The 27,914-nt window shown below is 60.3% G+C and overlaps 1 protein-coding gene across 2 annotated transcripts; it reads left to right on the plus strand.

Moving 5' to 3' along the window:
* Positions 1 to 2,537: 2,537 nt before the first annotated feature.
* FAH (fumarylacetoacetate hydrolase) lies at positions 2,538 to 27,876 on the plus strand. 2 transcript variants are annotated; one of them, XM_036079149.2, is made up of 14 exons: positions 2,538 to 2,710; positions 6,614 to 6,724; positions 7,368 to 7,489; positions 7,935 to 7,984; positions 10,343 to 10,433; positions 13,033 to 13,130; positions 13,239 to 13,291; positions 15,686 to 15,785; positions 16,503 to 16,633; positions 17,938 to 18,013; positions 20,296 to 20,342; positions 22,156 to 22,257; positions 22,956 to 23,073; positions 27,663 to 27,876. In XM_036079149.2, the coding sequence occupies exons 1-14, from the start codon at positions 2,630 to 2,632 to the stop codon at positions 27,740 to 27,742; spliced, it is 1,260 nt and encodes a 419-aa protein (XP_035935042.1). In that variant the 5' UTR covers positions 2,538 to 2,629; the 3' UTR covers positions 27,743 to 27,876. The 2 variants fall into 2 exon arrangements, with proteins under 2 accessions (XP_035935042.1, XP_035935043.1); XM_036079150.2 differs by lacking the exon at positions 27,663 to 27,876 and having other exon boundaries at positions 22,881 to 23,006.
* The last annotated feature ends 38 nt before the right edge of the window (positions 27,877 to 27,914 follow it).

Below are 27,914 nucleotides of genomic sequence, written 5' to 3' on the forward strand. Positions count from 1 at the left end.
ATGGTATTAGCTACCACCTCCATCCCATCACATAGCTACCAGGTCTTTTTTATGGTGAGAACATTTAAGATCTACTCTTTTAGCAACATTCAAGCATACGATTCAGTATTATTAACTATAACCACCATGCTGTGCATTAGACCTTCAAACTTAATTTTTTAAAAAAAATTTTAATTGAAGTACAGTTGACATATTAGTTTCAGATGTTCAACATAGCGATTGGACAACTATATACATTCTCAAATGCTCACCAACGTAAGGGCAGTCGCCATCTGTCACCGTACAAAGTGATTACGGACTTATTGACCATATTCCCTGTGCTGTACTTTTCATCCCTGTGACGTTTTTACTTTATAACTGGAAGTTTGTACCTCTTCATCCCCTTCACCTATGTCCTCTGCCTCCCTAACCCACCCTCCTCTGGCAACGACCTGTTTGTTCTCTGTGTTTATGAGTCTGGTCCTGTTTTGTTTTGTTTTTTTAGATTCCATATGAGTGAAATCATATAGTATTTGTCTCTGTCTGACTTATTTCACTTAGCATAATACCCTCTAGGTTTATGCACGTGCTCGTAAATGGCAGAATCTCATTCTTTTTTTATGGCTGAGTAATATTCCTCTGTGTGTGTGTGTGTGTGTGTGTGTGTGTGTGTGTGTGTTTGTACACCAAATCTTTATCCATTCATCTGTGGATGGACACTTGGCTTGGTTGCATATCTTGGCTATTGTAAATAATGCTGCAGTGAATGCAGGGGTGCATGCATCTTTTTATCTTTTTGTATTAATTCATTAGCTTTTGACTAATGTAAAAATTCCAAAGCAAATCAACCAAAAGCCAGTGTTTTAAATACTACTTTGTATATTCATAAGTATTGTGCAGCCTATACTTTTATAATTCTAACTTTTAAAAATTTTAACTTTTTTTTTTTAAAGATTTTATTTATTTGACAGAGAGACAGTGAGAGAGGGAACACAAGCAGGGGGAGTGGGAGAGGGAGAAGCAGGCTCCCTGCCCATCAGAGAGCCTGATGCGGGGCTCGATGCCAGGACTCTGGGATCATGACCTGAGCCGAAGGCAGACGCTTAACCCACTGAGCCACCCAGGTGCCCAAAAATTTTAACTCTTTTCAAAAGAATAATTTCATTAGATTTCTAAGGAATTTGCATTTGTATTATAAACTTATTTTCAATCAGTGATGACCACTTTGCTTTTATAGTAGTGTTCTCTCCTTTTCTGATTGTCTTCTTCATAATGAAAAGCAAAACTCAGAAACAAAGGAATGGCTAACATTCTGGTTGGATGTCCCTGGAGGGAAAAATACTTAACTGATGAACTCTGTGCCAGGCATTATTCGGCCATCATGCAGGTCCCAGAGTAGGCATGATTCTTGCCCTCTATTTTGCAGATGAGCAAACTGATGAGGACAGAGTTTAACTTGCTCAGGGCTAAGCACTTCATTCATGTCAGAGGCAGACCTGCAATCTCCATCCATTTAGCGATGACCACCTGCCCTGGACAGAGGATGGGGATGTGAATCTGCTGTCCTTTGTGTCCCTCTCTCCCGTCCTTTCTCTAACACAAGCACCTGTGTCCCTGTGTGCACAAGCGCCCACAGTTAATTCACTTCTCGGATCCCCTGGATGGAGCAGAAGCGATGGTCATCCACACTGTGTCCCACTGAGGACAAAGCCTGGGCAGCAGAAGGAGCTTAAGTGGCTTGTCCGAGGTCAAACAGCTTGTCAGCCTCATTTTAACATCAGAATGTGAAATAGCAGGTGAGCTTTACTTTTTATACTTAATTCCCATTAATTTCAGCCTTCCAAGGCCCGCCTGTCCCTGTGGCCCAGAGTGGGAGTGCCGCAGCTGGCGGGTCAGCAGGACTCTGGCAGGACTCTCTGAGCCAGGGGGGTCGCGTCCACGGCGTCCCGGCAGCCCCAGGGACTTCGCGGAGCCCAGGGGGCGGGAGGGGTGCACAGGGCTGGGGTCACCCAGGGCGGAGCCTCCAGTGCCAGGTGGGGGCTGCTGTCGGTGGGCCCAGGGCCGGGTAGCTGGACTGGTGGGCAGCTGGACCCCTGTCTCAGGGGGCCAGGGCTCTGCGGGGGGAAGCCTGTGCGGGGCGGCGAGGTCCGGTGAGCGTTCCGCAGAGGGGCGCTGCGGGTCCCTGCGGGTCCCTGCGAGCTTGGGGCAGGAGCGGAGCCGCTGGGCCGCGGGGCCGCGGGGCCGGAGCCTCGGGGGGCGGAGAGTGGAGCTGCGGGGGCGGAACCTTGGTGCCACGGGGGCGGGGCCGGGGTGGAGCTGTGGGGCCGTGGAGCCAGGGGTGGAGCCGTGGAGCCGCGGGGGAGGAGCCAGGGGGTGGAGCCGCGGGGGCGGGGTGGAGCCTTGGTGCCACGGGGGCGGGGCCGCGGTGGAGCTGTGGAGCCAGGGGTGGAGCCGTGGAGCCGCGGGGGAGGAGCCAGGGGGGTGGAGCCACGGGGGCGGGGCCGGGGTGGAACTGCGTGGTCGTGGGGGCGGAGCCCTGGGGGTGGAGTCTCGGGGGCGGGGCCTTGGGGTCGGGAGCTGAACTAGCTGGAGCGCGATCCTGCCTGACCCAGCCGAGTGCAGCCCGCGGCCCTGCTCCTTACTGGCCAGCATGTCCTTCGTCGCGGTGGCCGAGGATTCTGACTTCCCCATCCACAACCTGCCCTACGGCGTCTTTTCCACCCCAGGCAACGTGAGCTGCTGCGCTCGGCCTCCGGGCGGGGACGGGAGGGTGCCCCCTCCGCTGGGACCCCCGCCCCAATCCCCGAAACCCGTGGCCAGTACCCACCAGGCAGGACGCCGGCCTGTGGTTCCCCTGCTGGATGCGCCCCGCGGAGGCCCCCGGGGTCACTGGGGGGCCGTGTTTCCCCTGCTGGACGCGCCCCGCGGAGGCGGCCCCTCCCCCCAGGTCACTGGGGGCAGGGGGAGTGAGATAGGGGCGGTTGGAGGCTTTGGGGCTGTCTGTGGAGGAGCCCGTGGTGCCCAGTGTATGTGGGTCCGAATCCCGCCTGGTAACTTTCTAGATGTGCACGTAATTGAGCCTCTGGGCCTCAGTTTGGGCGGGTTCGTGTGGGATGAAACAGAACCTGCAGCTGTCTCTCCCAGGCAAGCAGAGCAAGTCCGATTATTGAGTTGTTTTTTTTAAGATTTTAATTTTTTTTTTTTTGCACACGCGTGTGAGAGAGAGAAAGAGAGAGCACGCGCTCAAGCAGGAGCTGGGGGAGGAGCAGAGGGAGAGGGAGAAGCAGCTTCCGCCTGGTCTCCCTGCTTCCTCAAGTCATTGGGGTTTCCTGCCCCCGAGACACTATGTTATGGCTGCTTGTTCATCTCGCAGGTTAGACCTTAACACTAGGACCGGGGAATGCTGAGGACCTCAACATTTTTAGCAGCTTGGAGGGATGAGCACGTTTGCTGGCCTTGAGCTGTGGGCTCGGAGAGGTCAAGTTAATCTGCCTCCAGCTAGAAGTCTTTCAGCTCGTGGGGGGGCTCCCAGGCATTCCCTTGCTCCTCGGAAGAAGCCCTTTGGACAGAAAAAGGAGCTTTCACTTAGTAAGTGTAGTCTGCCCCTTCCCCCATGGCGGATCTTTGACCCCCAAGTGGCTGGACTTGTGTGGGCCTGCCTGCCGCATGTGCCTTGGTCTACGAGAGCCAATGTGTGGTTTCACAACGGCCAGGCCTGAGCAAACACTGCGAGGACACAGGAAGTTAACTCTCAGTCCCCTGGAGGGACAGGAATACAATGAGGCAGGTTAACCCTTGACCTGTGTTAGCCAAGCTCTGCCCAAGCCCCAAGGCTGGTGAGTCCAGGACTCTGGAATGAGTGCCCCTTGGAGGGTGGCTGGTGGCCTTTGGACCCCAGGCCCCTGCTGCTGGCAAGTTGGAATGTGCAGGGACAGCCACTGGGGAGGCCTGGACACAGAGCCCCTTCCCGTGGCTCTCTGAAAAGCACACAGCCCCTCGGGCTTTCCGGAAGGCTCAGGGCGTGGGTGTGGGGACAGGCCTCATCCTAAGCTGTCCTGCCCTCAGTGGACACGGCAGGGTCGCCACGGCCTCTCTCTCCCCTGCACACCAGCAGCCAGCTCTTCATAATGTGGGTGGAACACTAGTGAATCAATCCCGTCATTACTTCATTCATTCTTTTATTCAGGGAATGCCTAAGAACCCCAACTCTGGGCCATACTCTGGGAGGGGGGTCGGGGATCGAAGACACACGAGACACCCTCCCCCCATCTCGGGGTGCTCACGGATTGGCAGAACGCAGGAGGCTTTGTCTGTGAAGACGGGGATCATGGCCTTGGCGATGGGGGTGCCGCCCACGGTGGTCTGCAGCCGATGGCCAAGTTGTTAGAGTCCCTGTAGTCTGGCCCTGCCTCTGCCTGCTGCCGTCTGCTCTTTCCAGCCACACGGGCTGCTGTTCAGTTTCTGGAACATTCTAAGAGCCTTTTTCCGCCTCAGGACCTTAGCACGTATTGTTTCTTCTGTCTGGAATACTCTTCCTTCCACTCTGTGCAGGCCTAATTCCCTCTCACTCTCCAGGACTCGGAGACACATCCCTTAAGCACCCTCACTGAACAAGCTCCCCGCTGCACCCAGCCACACCCACTGCCTGTCGCCGCACCCTGTGCCCATACCTTTGCATCCCGACGGCCCACACCAATCCCTCCTCTGTCCCCGGTGCTTTAGCGGCCGTCGTGTCCTGCTGGCGTGGAGAAGAGGCTCCGTAGTTGTTTTTGTCTGAATGGGTGTCTGCCCTGTGTCTGGCCTCGTGATAAGAGATCTACAGATATTAATTGAACTCCCACAGCAAACCTGCTGTTACGTTATTGTCCCCATTTCATGGAGGAGGAAACTGAGGCTCAGAACGGCTAAGAACCCCGCTGCAGGTCTCCCAGCCAGTCAGGACAGAACTGGGGCTGGACCCCACGTGGGAGAGCTTCCAAACCCCGTGCTGGGAGCGGGGTAAAGCTTTCCTCTGGACAGCTGTCTATCAGATACGACCCGGAGGCAATGCACATGCATTCCCTTACAGTCAGACCAGTGGGGTATCTCTTCCAAATTTGTCTCCCTCACGTTAGGCAGGGGACCCTGAGCCCTCAGAGGACTAGGGACGCGTCCCAAGGGACAGGATGGTGAGTGACAGAGCGGGTGGGGACTCAGGGGTCCTGGATCCCAGCCAGGAGCCCCTTCCCATCTAGCACTGAAAAATTCAGCTCGCCGAATTTATTGTTTTTATTTTTTATTTTTTTAAAGATTTCATTTTTAAGCAATCTCCACACCCAGCATGGAACTCAAACTCACAACCCCGAGATCAAGAGTCACACGTTCTACCGATGAAGCCAGCCAAGCGCCCTTAAAGTAGACCGACCCCTGTTTTTTGGGGTCCTGGGGTCACAGCTGGGCGCACAAGGGCAGCTTCTGGGCTTTGCTTACAGCTGGGGAAGCTGGCCCCAAGCTCGTCCCTAGGTCTTGGAGGTTGCTCGGTGGCGTTGGCTCCTTCCTACCTTCAATGGGCCTGGAGGCCAGGGTCAGAAAAGGGCTCCAGGGTCTGCCCTGCACACCCCGTGGGGGAGGCCACTGGGGTCCAGGTGCTCATCAGTTGTGTCCGTTTCCATTTACCGGAGGGGGAGACTGAGGCCCAAGGAGTCAGCAGTGCCTCGGGGAAGGAGTAGCCAGGTCCCCCAGGCAGGGCCGGGTGAGGGTGTGGCTCTGGTCTGCCCCGGTCCCTGAGCCCGACGTGCACCGGGAGATGGCCACCTCCTCTTAGCCTGCTGAAATGAGCAGCCAGCGGGGAGAAGGCCAGCCTGTCATCCCACCTCTAGGCTCTCTGGAGCTGAGATGGCAAAGCTGGTCACCCGGGAGAGCTGGGAGCTCAACTCAGGGCAGGACTCCCGAAGGTCGGGTCTCTGGTTCTTCGCTAACCAGCAAAGCTCAGGGTCTTGGAGCGAAGGCCAGGAATCAGAGCTGATGCTGGGATTTTATGTTGTGGCAAGGAACTCCCCTGCACGTTCTGAGCTGCGTGGCTTCGTGGTCCCTCATGACCTGAGCTCTGCCCTGTTTGAGCCAGAGCAGGCCTCATTCATCCAAGCCCCTGGCCCTCAGCACTGTGCCTGGGGTGCTCTCTGCTCTGCTGTGCAAAGAAATTCCCCCGAGGGAAGGCCTAGGTCAATTCTGGGAAATAATCCAGCGGCTCGGTGAGGTGGTGAGCTCCTCATCACCAGAGGCATTCAAGCAGTACCTGAGGAACTTCTCTGGGGACTTTGCCTCCATAAGGCGCTTGGACTAGGCCACTTGCACCTTCTCCTTTCCAAGGGATGTTGGATTTATTTCCCATGCAGCGAATATAGATTCTTTTCTTGTCCTAGAAGCAGAGAGGGTCCCAGGTTCTGCCGGGGCAGAGATCGCCGGGGCAATCTCAGTCCACAGGGAGACAAAGGGAGTTGGGGTCAGGTGCTAAGGATCCAGTTCTTCAGTCCCTCTCCTTAGAGGGCCATCTAAAGGGGGGACCCACGGGCTCTTCACTAGACAGATTTTTCGGGTAAAGAACCAAGGCTGGCCAAGGCCTTCCCCAGTGCTGACCATGCCGTCTCCCTCGCAGCCAAGGCCAAGGATCGGCGTGGCCATTGGCGACCAGATCCTGGACCTCAGTGTCATTAAGCACCTCTTCACCGGGCCTGTCCTCTCCAAACACCAGGATGTCTTCGATCAGGTAGGACTCCGTGACACGGCGTGTCTACTGGATTTGTTACAAATGCCACCAGCTGGGAGTCAGCCTGAAGTCCATGTCCCTGTGGGATGGACGTGGCGCTGTGATGTCACCTCCCGTTCCGTGGGTCAGGACGGAGGACGGTGTTTATCGAGGATCTCCTGTGTGCCGGGAGTTCCACACGCGTCTCCCATCTGGTCCTCACAACGGCCATCTGGCGCAGGACTCGGATCCTCAGTAGATGGTGGGGATCTCATCTGAAATGAGCCACGATTCCCCCGCGTCACGTGGCTACAAGTATCGGAGCCCCTAGGCCACGGTGCTGCCCCTGTCCCACCACCACGGCTAAGAACCTCACAGCCTAGCTGGAGGGGTGCGTGGGGACTGAGCCGCCACAGATGGAGGGTGTGCTTCTGTGGCAGGAAGGCAGCCCCCTCCAGCGGCACCCCAGGCCCCGTGTCCCCAGCAGCACCCCACACAGTGGCTCCCAGCCTCTGCCGACCACGGGCAAACCTGGGGGTGGGGGGTGACGCTTTCCCAGCTCCAGGGGCAGAGAGAAAGTCCTGGCAGTGCGAGGGCTCGGAGGTGGCCAGCCTCTCTCCCCGGCCTCTCGCATGTGCCGTCTGCCCTCTCTGTCCCCGTGTAGCCCACTCTCAACAGCTTCATGGGCCTGGGCCAGGCTGCCTGGAAGGAGGCGAGAGCATTCTTGCAGAACCTGCTGTCCACCAGCCACGCCAGGCTCCGAGACGACACGGAGCTTCGGAGACGGTGAGGGGCACGCGGACGTGGGCGGGTGGCGAGGGGACAGTGCGGTGGTCAGGGCCATTCTGAGCCACGGCTTGGCTGCCTCCGTCTCCTCCAGCCCCTGCCTCCGCTGCGTATTGGTGGTGGGGCTCTGGGCCGACGGGGAGGACCCGTGTGCCCCGACTGGAGGGTCCCCGCTGGGTCCAGCCCACTCCTCATCAGCACCTTCGTGTCCGTGTCTGGTTTCCAGAGAAGGAGTAATTTGGCCCGTTTTCTAGGGAGGAAAGTAGGAGCAGGGAGGAGGCATCGTGGCTCCTGTGGGTACAGGCCCTCCCCGGGGTGGCCCCCTGCAGCCCAGCCCGGCCGCAGGCCAGCCCGAGACCGTGAGCAGGGGCTGAGCCTGCAGTGGGCGGCCAGAGCAGGGACCCCGCTTTGTGCTTGACCTTGAAGCCCCGGTTCTGTGTTGCAGTGCGTTCACTGCCCAGGCTTCTGCTGTGATGCACCTGCCGGCCGCCATAGGTACGTACGGTCCCTGTACCCGAGGAGCTCAGTGGGCCACGACGCCTGGCGGGTGCCGGGGGCCTGCTGCCTGCCGGTGGGGGCAGCAGGGCGGGGTTCTGGGCGCTAGCCCCTGCGCTCCACGGACCCAGGCCAGTCCGAAGGCCAGAGCCCTCGCTGGGTGGTTGCCGGCTGCTGGGATTTGCAGTCGGCGCTGGAGCCCTTCACAGCAAGTCGCTCTGTCCGCGAGGCTGCAGGACGTGCTCCCAGCTCATCTGTGAGTCTGAGGCGGGGGTGTGAGGAGAGAGGGTCCTAGAGAGCCCCCGTCTGAACCCTCGGCAGGGAGTCTGATGGGAGTTTCAACCAGCAAGTTGCAGTTGTGCAAACTCCTTAGCTGAAGCAGAGGGAGGCCCTGCACCCTTGTCTCCCAGCCCCGGGGTGCTGGTGCACCTTGCGCTCAGAGGCTTCCGGAATCCGGGGCTGCGGGGCCCTGGCGGGGCTTGTGCTGTGTTCTGCGGCCTGCATCCTTCCTGGTGGAGAATGTCCTTCCAAAGGACGGGGACAGGGGGACAGGGGCACGAGTCGGGACTTACTCCGTCCTAGGGTTTGAGGGTTAAAGCAGCTGACGTGTGCAGAGCACAGAGCTCCGGTCAAACTGCGCGTGTCCTAAGAAGCCCCCTCCCCACAGGGCGCACCCCCCCATTGTAGGACACTGTCTGGAGAGTTTGGGGCCGTCTGAGGACTGGTGCAGCCCGGCCCCCCGGCCCGGTCCTGAAACACCAGCCCCTCGGCCCCTGCGCCCACTCCAGGCGACCACTGTCCGTCCGTCTCTAGTCTTACCTCTTCTAGAAGCTTCATGGAGAGAGAATCACACTGTGCATAAGCCTTCGTGTCCCTCCTAACTGGCATGTCCCCCCAATACCACCCTTACTCTTTCCCTTATGTTTCTTGTAACCTATGTTTTTTATTAAGGAAAAATAAGCTTTTAAAAGGTTAAGGCGGTCTTATAAACATGTCTTTAAATTGTGGTAAATTACACATAACATAAAATTTACCATCTGAACGATTTTGGCATACGATTCAGTGGCATCGGGTACACGACACTGTCGCGCCTGTCAGCGCGAGCTTCTGGACCCGCGCACCTGCCCCCGGGGGTGGGGGGCTCCCTGTCTGCACCTCGCGCCCCCGCCACCCTTCCCAGCCCCTTGCCAGCGACCACGATGCAGACTTATGCACATGTATTGAAGATGGACAAGCGGTTGGAACTCTGAGGTGTCCCTTTGTGACCAGCTGTGTGGTGGGCTCCTGCCAGGGGCCTGGGGTCTCCCTGCCGAATGTGCGGCCCCGAGTTCCTCCGTCCGGAGTGGATGCTGGAGTGATACACACCTGCCCCACTCCTCGTGGTTTAGGAGACACCATCTTACAGTTTTTTGAAGGACTATTATGTGAAAAAGATTCGATCTTTGAGTCTGTTGAGTTGGAATACCCACAGCAGGGCCACAGGGACCCCCACACGGGCAAGGGGGCACTTCTATTTGGGGCCCACTGTATGCTGGGCATTAGGATAAGTACTTTATTGATTTATTTATTAAAGATCTATCTTTAAGTAATCTCTACCCCCGACGTGGGGCTTGAACTCATGGCCCTGAGATCACGAGTCGTACTCCCCCTCCCCGAGCCAGCCAGACGCCCCCCGTGATCCGCACTTTATTTTGTTATTTCCTGCCCTGTAAGGAAATAACAGGCTGCTCTGCCCCTGAGTGTGACCTTTCCTGTTCCTGGTTACGGATTTCTTCTTCCCAAGCATCCCTCAGCTCTTACCTCTGGGATCGGGACCGTGAAGGCCGTGCGCCCCCCGCTCCACCTCCAGGCCCGTAGCACCTATGTCCTCCTCCCCCGCCTCCCCCCCACCCTCCTCTCCTCCCCTCCTCCTCCTCTTCCTCCTGGAGCAGTCCTGCCAGAGAGAGTGGGGGGAAGGGCCTCAAAGTGTTGCCAGGATTTGGACCCAGACAAGTGCGGGAGAGAAGCCGTGCAGGTGGCAGGTGCAGCTTAAGCACAGGCGTGGAGAGCAGAGCCCTGGGTCGGGCGTGCTGAGGTGGGAGCCCCGGGAAGGGGAGGGGTCCGCGGTCTATTTCAGACAGTCTTGGCTCCTCGTTCCTTATTTGTTTCTCAGAGGAGAGTTCTCAAAACAAATTGTGAGTGAGGCTCGATTGTGTTGCGTTTGCATCGCGCCGAGGGGTGCGCTCGCGGGACCGGGCATGGCCGAGACGCCTGCACGCTTGCCGCCTCCTCCGGCTCCGGTTGGTCCCCGTCCCTGAGACCGGCCCGCCCTGTGCTGGGCAGCTGCCACCGCGGAGATCTCTCGTGTCTCCCCTGCAGGTGACTACACGGACTTCTACTCCTCCCGGCAGCACGCCACCAACGTGGGGATCATGTTCCGCGGCAAGGAGAACGCGTTGATGCCGAATTGGTATGTTGGGGCCCAGAGTGTGATCAGTGATTCCTTTCCCAGCAGCACGTTTCCCCAGGGTCGAGAGACCGGGGCGGGGGGAGGGGGGACCCCCATGCCTGTGATCCACTACTTCCGGAAACAGAGGGACCGCCCCTCTGTCCCTCAAGCCCCTTCGTCCAGAGAACAGGGGTTGGAGTTCGTCCTCGAGCGTGTACGGTCCTTCTAGGCTCCTTCCTTCGTGAGCCATGTCTTCCTGCTCTGTGGGCACGCCTCGAATCCTAGCCTTCTCCGTGCCTGGAACTTTCTGGTGCCTGAGAATCCTCAAGTGCGCCCGTGCTCTTTATCAAAGTGCAGTCAGCGCACAGCGTGAGCCGTTTCTGGGATCCGCACAGGGGCTCGTGGGTCTCCAAGCCTGTGACCACCCTTAGCCCCGTTTCACGGGAGCAAAAACAGGCCGAGGAGGGTTGACTTGCCCGAGGACAGACAGGGCCAGAGGCGGCTCCTAATTCCCAGGTCGAGGATCCTTGAGCCCGGATCCTTGCCCTTTTGTTCCGTCTTGTCCGCTGGATGTGGTGGTTACTCAGAACACGGCGGCAGGCACGGAGCCCAGGCCGGGGAATGTCTGTGAGGATCAAGACGAGGAAGGCGGAGGGAAAGAGACAGCAGGTTAATGACCCAGAGAAGTGAGGCCACAAGGCCAAGGTTGCAGAGCAGGGCGGGGGAGTCAGGGAGAGCAGGTGCGCAGACAGACCAGGCTCTGCCCCGTGCAGGCAGGTGAGAGCAAACAGCTGCTCTCCGGACGTTTGAGGCGAGGGGGCCCACGCTGTGCCTTTTTCACTCTCTGCGTATATCCTTTATTATCAGGGGATGTGTGCACGTTGTGATTGAGCCGGGCTCGCCCTCCGGGGCCCCCCCGAGTCCCTCCTCCCGGGGCCCAAACTCTTGTCCGTTTTCCATATTCTTTCGCAGACATTCCAGCTTCTCTGTGCCGACCCTGCTCCCTTACTAATTTGAAAGAATGTTTTATATGTAATAGAAATGGACCCTCTGCTGTCGTGCATCGTAAATACTTTCTCTCAGCGTGGCATCTTTTTACTTTGCTCTCTTTCCCCATACAGAAGCTTTACACAAAGTCAAACATGTCCATCATTTTTTTAAATGACATTGGCTTTCATGTCATCCTGAGGCTTTTTCGAGCCCAAGAACTTGAAGACGGTCTTTGTGCTTTGCCCCTAGCACTTCCATAGCCTCACTTTGTGCAGAGGTAGACGTGTACCCCGCCTGGAAGTTCCCCGCCCGCGTGACGAGAGGTGTGGGTCTGGACCCGTCTCCTGGACGCCCGTATGATTGTTCTAAACCAGGGGCTCCTGACGACAGAAATGAATACCTCAGGGCTCGGGGGGCCGGAGCCTGGGGCGAGGTTCCAGCCGGGCTGCGCTCCCTCTGAGCCTCCAGGGGACAGTCTGTGCCCTTGCTTCTCCAGCTCCTGGAGGCTGCAGGCAACCCCGGGCCTGACTGCCAGGCCTCCTGTGTCACTGGATTTAGGGCTCCCCTGGATGATCCTGGATGACCTCATCTCACGACCCTTAACGCAGACCCTTTCCCACAATAAGGTCACCTTCCCATTTTCTGGGGGACGGGACGTGGACAAAATCTTTCGGGGAGCCCACTGCAAGGTCTGACTCGTGCAGACATGAGCAGTCTGTCCGTCACGTGCTGCGCTGTGACCTACGCTCAGGGCTCGGATCGCTTGGCTGTCCATTCCTAGCGCACCAGACTATTTTAAATCGCTTTACTATGTGTTTTGGTATTTGGGAGCACTTTCCTTTTTCACTTCCTCTGCTGCTCCTCTGTCTTAGAGACCGAGCTGTTGGCAGTGTTCCCGCTGCCCCGCGCAGCTCTGCCATCAGACCGGCCGGGTCGGATGCCCAGGCCCAGCGTGCCACACTGGGTGACCTCGGCCAAGGCCCGGACGCTCTCCTCTCTGCGCCGGGCTGAGTTTGCGCCAGCACCCTCGGGGGGGAGGGTCCGGGAAGAGTCTGAAGAGGGACCCTGCGTGGTGCTGGCCTGTTCTGAGCGCGGTGTGTGTGTGGAGACCGTTACTGTTCCCCGTGGGGGGCGGCGTCGGCACCACGCTGGTGCTGGGCACCAGGATGGGGGCACCCCTGTGAGGTGCCCAGCTCTGCGGCACCAAGTGCGCTCACACTGGGGTGCACCCGTCAGCACCATCCACCCCCAGAACTTTCTCATGTTGGACAGCTGACGCTCTGTCCCCCTTTAGCCCAGCTCGCCAGGCCCCTGCCCCGGCTCTGTCCGCGACAGCGCAGAAGCAGGGTCGTGCTGGTCTTTCTGAGCCGGGCACGTGGTGTCGCTGAGGCCCGCCGGGTCAGGGCGTGGGCCGGTGCTTCCACCTTAGCGCTCGCCGGGTGGCCCTCGTGCATGGTGTGTTAGACCCCACTTTGCTTATCCCTTTGCCCGTGGATGGATGCTTGGGACTACCTTTTGGTTTTGGAACCATGTGTATATGTGTGGACTCCTTTTTGTTTTTAATTTTGAAAACTGTAGAAATTCATTTTGCGGCGTGTAACGGTCGGGCGTCCTTCCTCCCCTTTCTCAGGCTGCACATTCCCGTGGGCTACCACGGCCGCGCCTCCTCCGTCGTGGTGTCCGGCACCCCGATCCGCAGGCCCATGGGGCAGATGAGCCCCGATGACTGTAAGTGGCCCCAGCGCCCAGGCCTCCCTGGTCCCCGCTCTGTGTGCCCACGCGGCCGGTTCCGGGGCCCGGCACCCACCACAGCCTCTCTCTCCCGCCCGCTTGCAGCTAAGCCTCCTGTCTATGGCGCCTGCAAGCTGTTGGACATGGAGCTGGAGATGGTAAGCCAGGCCGCTCTCTGTGCGGGCGTCCCGCGGGAGCGCTCCCCGGAAGGGCTGCCCGGGCTCCCCGCCCGGCCGTCCCAGGGACGGTCCATCCTCACACGGCTTCCGTGTTTGTGAACTTGCTAAGAGCTAACCGGTAACTCCCCCGCAGCACCCCAGAGCTTGCAGGGGTCACGGGCGGGCGCACAGAGTGGCAGAGAATCAGAGTCCCCAGTGTGTGTGCCACGCTCTGCCTTCTTGGTCCAGCTCAGACTGGACACGTGCTCTTCTCACTACTGAAAGCCACCTGGTGTTGTATCCTTTTTTTTTTTTTTTAAGATTTTATTTATTTGACAGAGAGAGAGAGAGAGAGAGCACAAGCAGGGGGAGGGGCAGTGGGAGAGGGAGAAGCAGGCTCCCCCCTGAGCAGGGAGCCCGATGCGGGGCTCCATCCCAGGACCCCGGGATCATGACCTGAGCTGAAGGCAGACACTTAACGACTGAGCCCCCCAGGCGCCCCTTGTTTTGTATCTTTGTGCTTCTTTAGGGGGGTGCCTTCGCTGTCTCAGTTACCCCTTGAGTGTAGTGCCGTAGCATCATCTGATGTTCGTGACGCGCCCTCCGGAGAACACGTCTGTGCTGGACAGGCCGGCGCTCATGCGTCCGTGTTCCTGAGTCCACAGTAGACGTTGGACAAGGTGCCCTTAGACAGGAACGCACACGAAACAAGGTTAGGTATTGATTGGCTATGTAGGCCCTGTACTTTCCGTAGGAGCCGAGCACCTGCTAGTCCCGCGTGTGTGTACGTTCTATATCAATAGACTGTACGTGACACGGGTCACCTGTCCCAGCCCCCCTGCAGCTGTGGTCGGGCCCACGTAATCTCAGAACCGCGGCTGTTTTAGGCCTCCACAGGTTTTTAAATTAAGCTTTTCATTTTGAGATGCTTGTAGAGTGACATGAGGTCGTAAGAAATAACATGGAGAGATCCCAAACACCCCCCCGACACTCTGCCCCAGGGGTAGCGTCCTGCACGGCGGTACCTACCATCGCTTCACCCCCAGGACGCTGACATTCATCCCTGAGGACCCCTCACGCTGCAGGGCTGTGCATTTTACCAGGGACACTGAACTCTGGGAAGTCCCCGAGGCAGGGGGACGAAGACATTGAGAGGGGGAGGAGCTGAACTGGACGGAGGACTCTGGTGCAGCTCGCTGGGTGGTCAGAGGGTGGGCAGCGGAGCCAGGCCCAGTGGGGGGAAGTGCAGACAGGCAGGTGGTGGGGGGCTTCCCACCATCAGCACCCGTGGGTTTAGGTGGTGTCCCGGGGAGCTCTGAGTGTCTCCTTGTGGCAGGTGGAGGAGAAGGGGTTGTCGGCCACCTGGTAGGGCCATGACACTGGGAAGCCAGGGCTGGTTGGAGGCAGGCTGGAGCTCCCTGTCCCTCCAGTCCTGCCCTATGATTCTTGGGGTTCCATCCAGAGGCAAGAACGTGTGGGCACTTCCAAATAACAAGGCCTTCCCAGCCAGCCCTCTGTTTCCTGCAGTGAGGGTGCCACACAGACCCCAAGAGGAGGTCTGCCAGCCCAGAGGCCCTGGAGCGGGGCCGTCTGCAGGCCGATTGTCCTGTTGGGGGTGGACAGCAAGCCGAGTAGAGGCAGAAAATCAGTGTGCAGAGAGACGGTGCAGGGTGGGGAGCGCAGATGATCTGCACTTGATGTGATAAGATTCTATAGAGATTGGTGCCCGTGGGTTTTTTTTTTTTAATTTTGATTAAAAGATTTGCAGTGTTTAAACACTGTCACAGAACAAATCAAACTGTGACAGGTTTTGCAAATGTCATGGCTGATTCTGTGTGTGCCTGACAGTTATTTTCCCCGTTTCTTCCTGCGAGGATGTTTCAGGATTCTGCTGGTTCCCGAGCACCATGTTGGTGACGTCTCCCCGCAGAGGGGGAGGGTTCCGGGTGGGGGTGCGGGACATGCCCCCTCTGGCCCTCCTGGCTGCATTATGGATCCAGGCAGGCTTCTGATTTTTCATGACACAAGTACACACCCAGATATTTCTGGCTCCCATAAGCCCGGCGTAGCTGTCAGATCCTGAAATGCAGCGTGTGGGGTGTGTGCGGGGGTGCAAGGGAAGGAGCAGAGTGGCCTGGGGCTTGCTGAGGGAGGGAGTGGGGCTGCCACGGGGTTGGAGTGGTCCGGAGGCCGTGGGTGGCGCCGGCATCCTGCCTCTCCCCACTCTCCCGAGGTGCCCCGCTGCCCGCTCGAGCGCATTCATGACTTAGAATTGGATTCGTAGCCTGGCCAGGTCCCCGGTGGCAGTCCTGGTCCCTGGCCCGGGTTTGGAAATGCCCGACCTCTGCCCTCCAGCCCAGTGCCCCGATTCTAATCAACTTTCCCCCACGTCAGGCTTTCTTTGTAGGCCCTGGGAACAACTTTGGAGAGCCGATCCCCATTTCCAGGGCCCATGAGCACATTTTTGGAATGGTTCTTATGAACGACTGGAGCGGTAATTATTGGGGTGTGGGCGTGCTGAGGTCGGGCTCACGGCGCCCCCTGCTCTCGCTGAAGACTGGGTGTTGGGGCCCCTGTCTCAGAAGCCGTGGATGGTTTCGGGATCTGGTGCTGGCCGGAGGTGGGGAGCGCGGCTCGGGCGTCACGCAGACCTCTCAGCTCTGAGTCCTGGGCCAGTGACCTCCCCGTTCCGATCTCCTGTGTTCCTGTAAGTCAGCCAGGGACAAGGCTGTCATCACAGCTGACGTCTGTGAGCACCCACAAGGTCTGCTAACCTTAGTATCCCCCTTTCACAGGTGAGGAACTGAGGCACAGAGAGATTGCCGTTATTGCTGAGCTGAGATTTCAAACTAAAGCAGCTCAGTGTCCCAGCGGCTCCCGACCCCTACGCCTCATGTCTGAGTGCTGGGAAGTGTCTGCCCTCCCCCGCCAGGGGGAGGATGAGCTTCCAGCCCCTTCCTGGGGGAATGCCTGCCTGCCCTTTGGTCATCCTTCTCTTTGCTGTAACCTGGCACAGTGACCTCAAAGGACCTCTGTCCTTGGCCCTGAATGCTGTTGCCCGTGGTCCCCGTGGTCCCCGTGGTTCCGGGCAGCCTGGCCGGGGTCAGGGCTCCATGCAGGACGGCGGTGCTCCTCGGTGGAGGGGAGGACGGAGCCTTGGGGCGAGGCCCTGGGCAGCCTTTGTAAACCCTGCTCGGCCCTTCTCTTGCAGCTCGGGACATTCAGAAGTGGGAGTATGTTCCTCTTGGGCCGTTCCTTGGCAAGAGTTTTGGAACCACCATCTCTCCGTGGGTGGTGCCCATGGAGGCCCTCATGCCCTTTGCCGTGCCCAACCCAGAGCAGGTAAGCGTTCCCTCGGCGGGTGCATCCGCAGCTCAAGGGCACAGGGGTCCTGTGCTTCTGTGGCCGCTTGCCCACCGGCCATCCACGCTGTCTGCATCTGCAGGGAAGCTCCGTGCTCCCCGCCTGCCCGTGTGCTGGGGGGCCCCCTGCAGTGGCCTCAGGCAGGCCTGGCACCAATCATTCTGCCTGTGCTTTCCCTGCTCCCCGCCCATCTCTTGGGGGAAAACGCAGAATTCTGTACCCTTCGGAATCCTCTGAGGCCAGTTGGCAGGAAGAGAAGGGGTCCTGGCCAATGCCACCACGTTGCACAACTTCGCCAAGTTCTGTTCTGTGCGGGGGCGCCCCCTGGAGCCCAACTGGTAGAATGCAGCCTGGAGCCAGGCGACAGGGGGTCCTGGTCCCAGCACCCTTTCCAGGGGCTCTGGCCTTGTGCCCTCTCCGGCGTGGGCCCGCGGCAGCCCCCTGCTCTTCCCCGGCGCTCTGTGCCCCTGCTTCCTGGGTCTCCCCAAGGCCTGCGATGCTCTCAGCCCTTTGCCGTCCACCCAACACCCTCCTGGGGCACCTGGATCCACGCTGCCCCCCCACGCTCATGTCTGCTCTGCTCAAAGCACGCTTGGAGCCTTTCCCTGCGAGCCGATGCCTCACGAAGAGGCACCCTCATTCTTCCTTGCGGGCCGTGCTGCACCCCTCCCGCCCCTCCACACCGCCCTGTCATGGGAGACCTCCTGTCTGCCTTCCCGGGAGCCAGACCTTCCCAAACACCTGCCCTGTGGGGTCTTCACAATGCTTACTACCTCTGCCTGTTACTTATTTGATGTTTTCCTTTAAAGCAGCTCCCGTTTTTAAACTCAAGTAATGTATTTAGAAAAGGAAGGTTTTTTGTTTGTTAGTTTGTTTTTACTTCATATCTCCACTGGTGTCACTAGCCACCAAGTTAATCCTAAAAAGAAACACGGAAGCGTTACAATCACCGCAGCTCACTCGTGTGTTGCCCACTGCCGTGGGCTGCCGCGTGGACTCCGTGGCCTGGCCGTGGGGCTGCCTCCACGGGGCCTGCACCGACGGGGCTGCGCGTCCCTGCTCCCTGGCTTTCTGGGGCACCTCTGATCTGACCCCTGTGCCCTTGAGCTGCGGATGCCCCTCCCCCGGCTTCTCCCCAGCCTGGTCCCTACTGTGCGGGGAGCTCCTTCTGCCTGGGGCTGGGGGCCCCTGTGTGGGGTGGGGGGAGCAGGTGCTGGTGCTCTGGGGGCCCCCGGGCCAGCGCCATCTGCCAGCCACCCCTGTGCTGTGCTCTGCCCTCACAGGACCCCAGGCCCCTGCCGTATCTCCGCCACGACCAGCCCTACTCATTCGACATCAGCCTCTCCGTCACCCTGAAAGGTACTGTCGTGGCGTCAGGGGGTGTGTCCAGGGCCCCGGTGGGCACAGGTGGCCAGGGCCGTTGCCCGATCGCCCCTGAGCTCGGGGGGTGGGGGCGGTGAGAGGGCGTCACCTGCTGTGGCCATGGAGCTGCGGGGGTCCTGCAAAGGGAAAGAGGGGGACAGGATGCCCTTTGCTCGGAGGACACCACAGAAGCGCCCGGGACGTTCGCAGCCTGTCACTGCGCTCTCCACTCTCTGGGCCAGAAAGCACGGAGTCCGGGTCCTCCCTCTTCTGCCGGAATCCCCTCGTCGGCCCCCCAGCCAGCGTCTGCCCAGCCTCCGCTCGCACACACCAGTGAGCCCTCCCTCCTGTGCCCCATGTTCCATCCGGGGCCTGTTGGAAAGCCTGGCTCTGCTCTCCGGGGCCACACAGTCGTGCCCCACACCCCACCCTGGGTCGGCCCGGGAGCCTCGCACACAGGGCCCACGTGCCCCGGAGGCTCTTCAGCTTGACTCTGTTAATAAGCCCACAGGGCGTTAGTGTAAAGAATGTGGCTCCGTAGGCCGTGGCTGGGGTCCCCCTGCCTTGCTCAGCTGTGGGGCCTCCGCAGGCCGTGGCTGGGGTCCATCCCGCCCCCGCTCAGCTGGGGGGGCTCCGCGGGCCGTGGCGGGGGTCCCCCCGCCCCCGCTCAGCTGTGGGGGCTCCGCGGGCCGTGGCCGGGGTCCCCCCTGCCCCCGCTCAGCTGGGGGGGCTCCGCGGGCCGTGGCCGGGGTCCATCCCGCCCCCGCTCAGCTGGGGGGGCTCCGCGGGCCGTGGCCGGGGTCCCCCCCGCCCCCGCTCAGCTGTGGGGGCTCCGCGGGCCGTGGCCGGGGTCCCCCCCGCCCCCGCTCAGCTGTGGGGCCTCCGCAGGCCGTGGCCGGGGTCCCCCCCGCCCCCGCTCAGCTGTGGGGGCTCCGCAGGCCGTGGCCGGGGTCCCCCCCGCCCCCGCTCAGCTGTGGGGGCTCCGCAGGCCGTGGCCGGGGTCCCCCCCGCCCCCGCTCAGCTGTGCGGCCTCCGCAGGCCGTGGCCGGGGTCCCCCCGCCCCCGCTCAGCTGTGGGGGCTCCGCAGGCCGTGGCTGAGCCTGCCTGTGCCCCAGTGTGTCATCTGTAAAATGGGCTGGTAATGGCACTGACCTGAAGGTGTGGTCGTGAGGGTTAAGGAGGTGGACTCTGTAAAGGTCTAGAGCAGAGCCGGTCCCTAGGAAGAGGCTGGTGTCATTTCCGTTCCTCGTGGGGGCCCTTGGGGCTGGGGGAGGGTTTGCCAGGGGGCCGCACTCAGACCCCTGGCCCCACTCTGGCCTGGGTCTCTCTCCTCCTCTTGGCCGGTGTATGCCCTGCCCGCTCCAGCGTCCCCGCCCTTCATGGAGGTGGTTCCGCTGCAGAAGGGGACAGAGCTGTCACCGCGGGAGCAGGATGCCCCACAGAGGAAGGGGCTTTAGGAAATGTCCCACAGCTGCAGCATCGTGTCCTCTGGAGATCTGTGGCGGCCCCGTCCTTTCATTTATACGCTGTGTGAAAATGAAGCTCAGAGAGGACAAGGGGTTCACCCCAAGTCGCTTCGGGGGCTACTGGCCAGGCTGAGAGGAAACCTGGTGTCATTGGATCTGGGCTGGTCTCCTCCTACACAGACCCTCCTGGGGGCCCACTTCTGTCTTAGGTTCATCTGCCTGCCTGGAAACATCCCGGGGAATGCCCCATTGGGGAAGGGACGGGATTATCAAGAAGGCGCGGTGTCCGGAGACGTAGAAAGACCTAGAAGGGGAGGACTGAGAGCAGGATTGGCTTCCAAGACCCCCTCCCCTCCCCAGTCCCGAGCGTGCCGTTCTGACGGCCCCAGTGGGGATCTGGGTGACAGGTGTGGGCCGGAGCCGGCGTGGGGACCCTGACCTGACCTGGGGCCAAGGAGCACACCTGTCCTTGCGGCCTCGGAGGGGAAGCCAGGGCCAAGGATTCTGAGGGAGCAAAGGGCTTTCTGGGTGTGAGCACGGTGGGGAAATGGAACAGCAGTGGCCTGGTGCCTTGCCTGTTTATGATAAATACCACTGAAGTACATCATAAACCGGACGCTGCCCGTCTGGGGGAGGGGCGGGTAGGTTTCGACGTGCGCACTGTCTCAGGTGATCACCGCGGTGCAGATCCCCAGCTCCAATGTGCTGCGAGCTCACTGCTTCACGGGCCACACGACCGTTTCCCTTACAAGTGTTCCCCCCCCTTCTTGATCCATGAAGTCCCCTTGTCGATGCTACTTGTGTTTCCAACAGGAGAAGGAATGCGTCAGGCAGCCACTATCTGCAAGTCCAATTTTAAGGTGAGCTTTGCAGCCGGGCAGGCTGCCTCTTGGAAGTGCGGGACTCGGCGTCAGCCTCCCGGCAAGAACAGGAGGCTTGCAGCCATTCTGGGATACTGTGGTGGCTCGGTGCGCGGGCCTGGAGCTTCTGTGGCCCTGTTCCTTTCCAGAGAGGCCACGAGGCCACAGGGATCCCTCCAGATGCAGGCTGCGTAGACGTGACCGGTGATTTCCTTGGGGGACCAATTGATGTTCCTATAAGGGTCTAGTCTCTGGCTGCTTCTGTCCTGGCGGGGCATGGATTGATCCGAGTGACTTAACGTTTGATTTAACTGAGCTTCTCATTGCACCCTAACACACACAGAGGAAAAGCACAAATTCTAAATTAACTTTCACAAAGTCAACGTCCCTGCGTGGCCAGCAGCGGGGCCGGGGAATGGAGATTTGCAGGGCCTCCACGGCCCCCCACTGTCCCCCTCCAGTCACGTCGTCGCCACCCCCTCCCCCTGCAAGGGGGACCTCTCTTCGTGTGGCCTGCACGAAATTGGTCTGTTCTTCGGTTTTACGGAAATGGAAGGGTGCAGTGTGTGCTCCCCTCCCTCCACCTTCCTTTGCTCCGCGCTGCGGCCCTGCGGTCCGGCCGTGTGCTGGTCCTAGCGGGGCTTCATTCTTGTCTCGGAGACGTGCCACTGCTGGTTCTCCGCTCTTGGCGGACGTGTGCGTTGTTCCCACTTGCGGCGAGTCTGGACTCCCTGGGAACAATCCAGTACACATCCTGGTGCACACACGGGCACTTTCCAGTTGGCTGTGTATCCAGGAGCGCAGTCGCTGGGCCCTTTGCTCCGAGCACTTACGTCTATATACTCAGCCCAGAAGGGCTTCCAGACACTTTCCCGAGGAGCTCGAGCCAGCCCGTACGCAGCCCAGAGCCCGCCAGCATCCTGGCTGCCCGACCGCTCGCTCCACGTCCTGGCCGGCTCGGCTGCCGTGCGCCTTCTCCCTTTAGCTGCTCAGGGTGCGGTGGTTTGCGTCTCGCCTCCCCCCGCCGACCAGGCACCTTTTCATGTGTTTACTGAACCTGTGAGCATCCTCTGGATCAACGTAGTCCTGTTTCCTCTAGTCTCCCTTCTAACTGGACGTTGTTCTGGGCTCCTTAGGCGGCTAAGGAATCAGGGGGCCTCCTCGACGGGGCTCTTGGGCAAGAACACGTTTCTAAGTTCTCCTGCGTCTAGACATGTGGCTCCGGGAGTGGCAGATCTAAGAAGCTGTGGGCTTGGAGAGGCGTGGGCTGGCACTGCATCTGAGCATCTTGGTGACCCCGTGGTCCTTGGCCCCCTTCCCCAGGTGGAGCTCCCTTCATGCTCCTTCGTTCCTGGGCCTGCCTGACGTCCTGTTTGCTCTGTGCTTCAAGGCCCAGGGAGGTGGGGTGGGCCCGGGGTCGGGGTCAGGGGATGCCAGTGAGCTCTTTGCTCACAAGAAGCCTCTGCTTGATGAGGTCCTAAAGCATGCCAACTCAGGACCTACGGGTATTCATAAGGCAGCGTATGATTGCGGACAGAGGTGCAGGTTGCAGACTGAGCATCTGAGCAGGGAGAAGGTCTGCCTTCTTGGGAAGGCAGGTTAGGGAGCCTGAAGGAGCTGGGGAGCCCAGGCCAGTGCACAGCTGGGGGGGGGAGGACCCCAGGAGGACAGCCTGTGGTTGCTGTGAGTGACCGGGGTGAGCTGGCACCGGGAGAGAGCCCAGGGGGGGCTGTCTACCACGAGTGGCTGTGTGAGCTGCAACCGGGAGGCTGGGGTGAGCCACCTTCCCTGTCCTCTGCGTCCCCGCCTGCAGTACATGTACTGGACGATGCTTCAGCAGCTGACCCACCACACCGTCAATGGCTGCAACCTTCGCCCAGGGGACCTGTTGGCTTCTGGAACCATCAGTGGGCCGGTGAGTCTCCCCTGGCCTTGGGTGCTGCCCACGTAGACAGCCTACTCCGCACACAGACACGAGGGCCCTGAGCGCGTCCTGCAGAAGGGACCTCCCCCCTGGGGCGGGTGCATCTGGCAACTCTTCCTTCTTACAGCTTCGTCCAGTGGGGGTGCACGGGGCCTTCCTTTCCAGGTCCAGACCTAGAGACACTGTCAGATGGGAGGCTGCATCTGTCTGCTCGGGGGACAGGGTGACGTGGGGGGCGTCAGGGAGGGCCATGGTGTCTGGTGTCACCGGCTCCCATGCACCCTCCCGGGACGAGGTGACCCCCCTGCTGTGCCCTGCACCCCATGCCACCCTAAGCCCATGGGAGAGTCGTAGAACCTTAGGGGAAGGTGACTTTGGGAGGGTGCACGTGCTAGTCACTTCCTGCAAGGTCCTGACCGCAGCCTGTGGGTCGGTGGGAAATCTCTTCCCAGTGGGAGGGTATCAGGCATGGCAGTGTCTGGGTACGCTGCAGCCCCCGGGGCGGGCAGGGGCCTGGACGCGCTGCCCCAGCACTGCCCGAGTCCCAAACAGCGCGAGCGGGGCCCGGCGCAGAGTCCCCCCCGTCCCTGCCCGGGGCTCCTCGGCTTTGCCAGGCGTCCGCCCTGCAGCCGACACGCTCACCAAGATGGAAGCGCATGTGAGGACTTCTTCCCCTTCCTGTGCCGAAGGAGCCAGAGAGCTTTGGCAGCATGCTGGAGCTGTCGTGGAGGGGGACAAAGGCCATTGAGCTGGGGCACGGACACACCAGGAAGTTCCTGCTGGATGGTGATGAAGTCGTCATAACAGGTGAGGGCAGCCAGGCCCGGTGGACTCCGCGTGTCCCCCGCTCGCCTGCGCGCCCTGTTCTGGCCGAGAAGCCGTCTGTGCGATCTCGTCCCCACTCTGGCATTCCCGGGCCCCCCGTGTCTGCTTGAGGCCCTCCCCCCAGCCGTGGCCGCCGGGCACTGTGAAGCTCAGTCCCTGGGACCGGGAAGACCCCCGGAGTCCGCTCTGTCTCCCTCCTTCCCGAGCGAGGCTGTGGAGTAGCGGCAGGCTCCCGTCGTCCTGGTGCCGGGACCCCGTGGCCTGTGACCGGGCTGAGCCAGGCCACTCTGCCCGCCGGATGTCCTCACTCAAGCGGAAGACACTGCGACGGCCAGAGGCAGACCCGAGTCCACCCCCAGATCCCTCTGGCCATGTGACCCTCAGCGAGTCATTGACCCTCTCAGACTTGGGTGCCTCATCTTTATTTATTTATGTTTTAAAAGATTTTATTTATTTATTTGAGAGAGAGAGAGAGAGCGTGGGGGGGGAGGAGCAGAGGTTTTTTGTTTTTTAAAGATTTAATTTTTAAATTTTATTTATTTATTTAAGATTTTATTTATAGGTTCCTCATCTTTAAAATGGAGTTAATGATACAGAACTTATCCTCACGGCATGGTTGTAAGGATGAGGGGGGCCGGTTTATTCCTTCATTTTCTTTTTTTTTTTTTTTTTTAATTTATTTGAGAGAGAGAGAACGAGAGGGAGGAGGGTCAGAGGGAGAAGCCGACTCCCCACTGAGCGGGGAGCCTGATGTGGGGCTCGATCCTAGGACCCTGGGATCCTGACCTGAGCTGAAGGCAGACACTTAACGACTGAGCCACCCAGGAGCCTCTGTTCCTTCATTCTCACGCACCTGCTGCGAGTCCCATTCTGGGGTTCCAGTCGTGAACAAGACAAATGCAGGGTCTGGTCTTCGGGAGCACCTGGCAGGGTTAAATCTCTTGCCTGGGGTCTCGCTACCCGTAGGCACTGAAACCAAGGTCCCCACCCGGACAGCTTCTCGTCAGGCCCCCGACTCTGGACCCCCTGTTTTCCTACCATCATTGTGCATCTCTCCAGGTCCCCGTTTCAGAACCCTCGAGTGCGGGCCAGTGGGCACGCCTGCCCCAGTCCTCCATGCTCACAGCCCCCTGTGTCACGTTGTCACCTGCTTCCTTGGCCCCGTCCTCGTGCCTCTGTTTCCTCTGTGCATGGGCACAGCCTGCTGAGCAGCCTTTCCGAGCCTCACGCCCCCCCGTGTAGCTGCGCACCCCAAGCGGCCACCCCTCCAAGGGGGGACTGCCATCCTGTGCCCGGCCCCACTGTCCGTCCTGCCATGGGCACCTGGAGACCGCCCTTCGGGTCTGCATTCCCGTCGCTCGTCCTGGCCCCCTGGGGCTCTTGCGTCAATGCGCCCCGCTTCGGGGCCGCCCGCGGGGCCTGCGGACTTGGGTGGCACTCAGCCCCAGTAGCGCCCGGGCTGGTTGCTCGCGCAGCGGGGCCTTGAAAGCACCGCATTCTGGTTAAGCATGTGCGCGTCTGTTTCCCGACGTGGCGCACAGCTTGGATTCCTTCCTCGGGCTGCTATCACCACGGCCACGGACTTGCTGGCTTAAAACAACCGAGGTTCATTCTCTGCCAGTTCTGCGGGGCAGAAGTCTGAAACCCCGGCGTCGGCAGGGTGCCCTCCTCCTGGGGGCTCTTGGGGAGGACGGCCCCTGGCCGCCGCATCCCTGTGGCCTCTCCCGCCGTCCTCACGCGGATTCTTCCGCTGCTGCCTGTCTCGGTGGCACACTCGTGATGGCCTTTAGGGCCCGCCAGCGTCATCCCCCATCTAAGACCCCAAACTTACTCGGGTTCCAGGGCCGAGGGCCTGAGCTCTCTGCGGTCATTGTTCAGCCGATTGCACGGCGCTTGCAGGGCAAGCTCCGGCCCCCCGTGTCTGCAGGCTGACTCTGTGCAGCCACAGTGTAGGAGTCGGGCGATTGTTGGCTCATTAAGGAAGTGGAGCTGGTAGAGATGGTGCAGGCAGACCTCGGGCGCTCACCGTCCCCACGGCCCTGTCACGGCCTAATTCCTGCTTCGCTGGGGTTTACTGAGAACCGGCTAGGGGCCAACGTGTTGTAGTGCGTTTGCCGCCCTGCCTCCATCTTACGCTCACAGGAGCCCCTGGCCAAGGACTCATTGCCCCGATTTCCAGAGCAGAGAGCTCAGGTTGACAGCGGGTGGCTTCCTTGCTAGGATCACGCTTGGGGGAAGCCAGGGTGCAGCTCAGGTCCTCCCTGTGGCTGTGGTCCTCTCCGTGCTTGTGGTCCTCTCTGTGGTCGTGGTCCTCTTCGTGCTCATGGTCCTCTCTGTGCTCCTGATCCTCTCCGTGGTCGTGGTCCTCTCTGTGCTCCTGATCCTCTCTGTGGTCGTGGTCCTCTCTGTGTTCATGGTCCTCTTTGTGCTCGTGGTCCTCTCTGTGCTCCTGATCCTCTCCGTGGTCATGGTCCTCTCCATGCTCGTGGTCCTCTCTGTGCTCGTGGTCCTCTCCGTGGCCGTGGTCCTTTCTCTGCTCGTGGTCCTCTCTGTGCTTGTCCTCTCCGTGGTCCTGGTCCTCTCCATGCTTGTGGTCCCCTCCATGGTTGTGGTCCTCTCTGTGTTCTTAGTCCTCTCCGTACTTATGGTCCTCTCTGTGGCCGTGGTCCTCTCTGTGCTCATGGCCCTCTCTGTGGCCATGGTCCTTTCTGTGCTCATTGCCCTCTCTGTGGCCAGTCTTATTTCCAGGGTTTCTGTGGTGCTTGCGGACCCGGTGCAGGCCCTCGGCCCTCCTTGAGTGCCTGGAGCATCAAGCCCCGAAGCGTTTTCAGAAGTTCTGGCTGGGGCGGGAGCTGGGATGGGAGAGGACGGAATTCCGGCTTCAGCTCCCTGTCTCTGCCCCGGGGCCCCCACCTAGCCGTTCCAGGCTGGGCAGCAGTCCAGGGCCGGGGGCAGAAGAGACTGGTGCTCAGGCCTCACGTGTGACCATGGCACCTGAGCCACAGTCGGCGGGAGAAGCCACATGGGATGTGTGAGGTCCACTTGTGTTCTTGATTTGATCCAGAGGGTCCTTGAGAGACACTCGTTTGTTTCCTTGTTCTTACGAGTGATGCTCATCACACGTCCTTCCCATCACACATCCCGGCCCTCCCAGCGTCCCTGGAGTGTGGGAAGAGTGCAGCACCTACACCAGTTAGGGTCCTCAGAGAAACAGAAACGAGAAGATATGTGTGTATAGAGAGAGATTTATTTTAAGGAATTGGCTCATGTGAGGCCGTTACTGGTGGTTTGTGCGTGCCTTGTCGGGAAGGAGCTCTGGAGGCCAGGCAGAGACACTCCGGGAGAGGCAGTCCCTCGGGTCCACAGAGCGAATGTTGGCACGGGAGGAGGACAATGGGAATAAGTTGGTGGAATTCTCCGGAGCCAGGATGGAGGATTACAATTGGGCGGTAGGAGAGGTGTGGGTTACGTATTAATAAAGAGATAAAGAAGAGGGACTTTCACAGAACTCCGGGGAGTGGGTGCAGGGGAGACCCCACTGCGGGCACCTGTGGGAGGGGGCGCGAGCGGGGGGAGGGGGTGGGAGGGGGGAACCCGGGCCTCTGAGTGCGGTGCCTTCACCTGCCACCACCCCGCAGGGCAGCGGGCCCTGCTGAGCGGCCCTCGGCCTCTGTGGTCCTGTCCCCGTTCCCCTCCTGCCGACGCCCCCCCCCACCTGCTCTGGCCTCCACGAGGCCTGGGGCCCCGGGGGAGCGATGCCGTCTGAGGGGCCTGGGCCGAGGCTGACACTCCCAAGTCTGCGCGTTTCCATCCACCTTCTCTCTGGGGCCACCCCCGGGCTCTTTAAGACCTACCTGTAACTGTCACTGTCTTGCCGGAAACTCCTCCGTGAGCCTCAGTGGCCTCAGAATAAGGCTCAAAGTCCTTAACACGGCTCCTCCGAGCTCTCTGTAAGCAGCCTCTCCGGGGCCCATGCGGCGGCTTCGCGGAACGAACGCAGCACACACGCCCCTCGCCTGGGCCTCCGTGCCCGCGCAATGCCGTTCCCTCGGTGCCCTCCTGGCGAACTCCTACCCACCCTTCAAATCCCAGCCCAGATGCTCCCGCCTTCCTGCTCCGGCTCCTCCGCGCTGGCCTCTTGGAACCGCGCACACTGCGCCCTCTGACTCCGGGCGGGCCAGGCCTTCCCGCTAGCCAGACCCCCGCCCCGCCTGTAGAAGTGGAATCGGAGGCCGGAGCTCGCGCTGGTTGAACGTTAGGCATTTGTGGAACTCAGGCAGTGTGGGCTCTGCGAATTAGCAGACCTGGGCTTTGAACCCAAGCCCCCTTGGGGAGGGGTGACCCCCGTCAGGAAAGCCGTGGAGCCCGTGCTTCCGAGGGCCCCTGACGGCAGGACACACCTGGAGTCCCTCTCGGTCCCCCTGTGGCTCTGCTCAGCTTCTGGGGACGGTGGTTCTTCTGTTCAAAATACGTCTTCATCGTTCCTGCGTAGGGTCCGGCGGACAGGGCTCGGGCTATGCTTCCTGTGAGCCCGGCAGCCTCGTGGCCAACCCTGTCCTTCTCTGTCCCAGGCCACTGCCAGGGGGACGGGTACCGCGTCGGCTTTGGCCAGTGTGCTGGAAAAGTGCTGCCCGCTCTCTTGCCCGCGTGACCTCTGCGTTGCTGGACATGAGGAGCTCCCCGCCCCCGCCTGGGACGTCAGCGGTCGTCTGTGGGGCTGTGGGCCTGTGGGCCTGGTTCTTCATCGGGGTAAATAAAGCCGGTGTGCTCGGCCTTCACGCTCTACGCCCCGTGCTGTCGCCGTGTGTGAGGTCCACTCGTGT

Source organism: Halichoerus grypus, chromosome 8, assembly GCF_964656455.1.
Source record: "Halichoerus grypus chromosome 8, mHalGry1.hap1.1, whole genome shotgun sequence".
NCBI classification, from domain to species: Eukaryota; Metazoa; Chordata; class Mammalia; order Carnivora; family Phocidae; genus Halichoerus; species Halichoerus grypus.

What these genes read in the sequence shown, in the direction of transcription:
- FAH (XM_036079149.2), top strand. Translation starts at nt 2,630, where the DNA reads ATGTCCTTCGTCGCGGTGGCCGAGGATTCTGACTTCCCCATCCACAAC. An exon ending in ACCAGGATGTCTTCGATCAG is followed by an intron (nt 6,725 to 7,367) that starts GTAGGACTCCGT and finishes GTCCCCGTGTAG; the next exon opens with CCCACTCTCAACAGCTTCAT. An exon ending in CCGTGCCCAACCCAGAGCAG is followed by an intron (nt 16,634 to 17,937) that starts GTAAGCGTTCCC and finishes CTGCCCTCACAG; the next exon opens with GACCCCAGGCCCCTGCCGTA.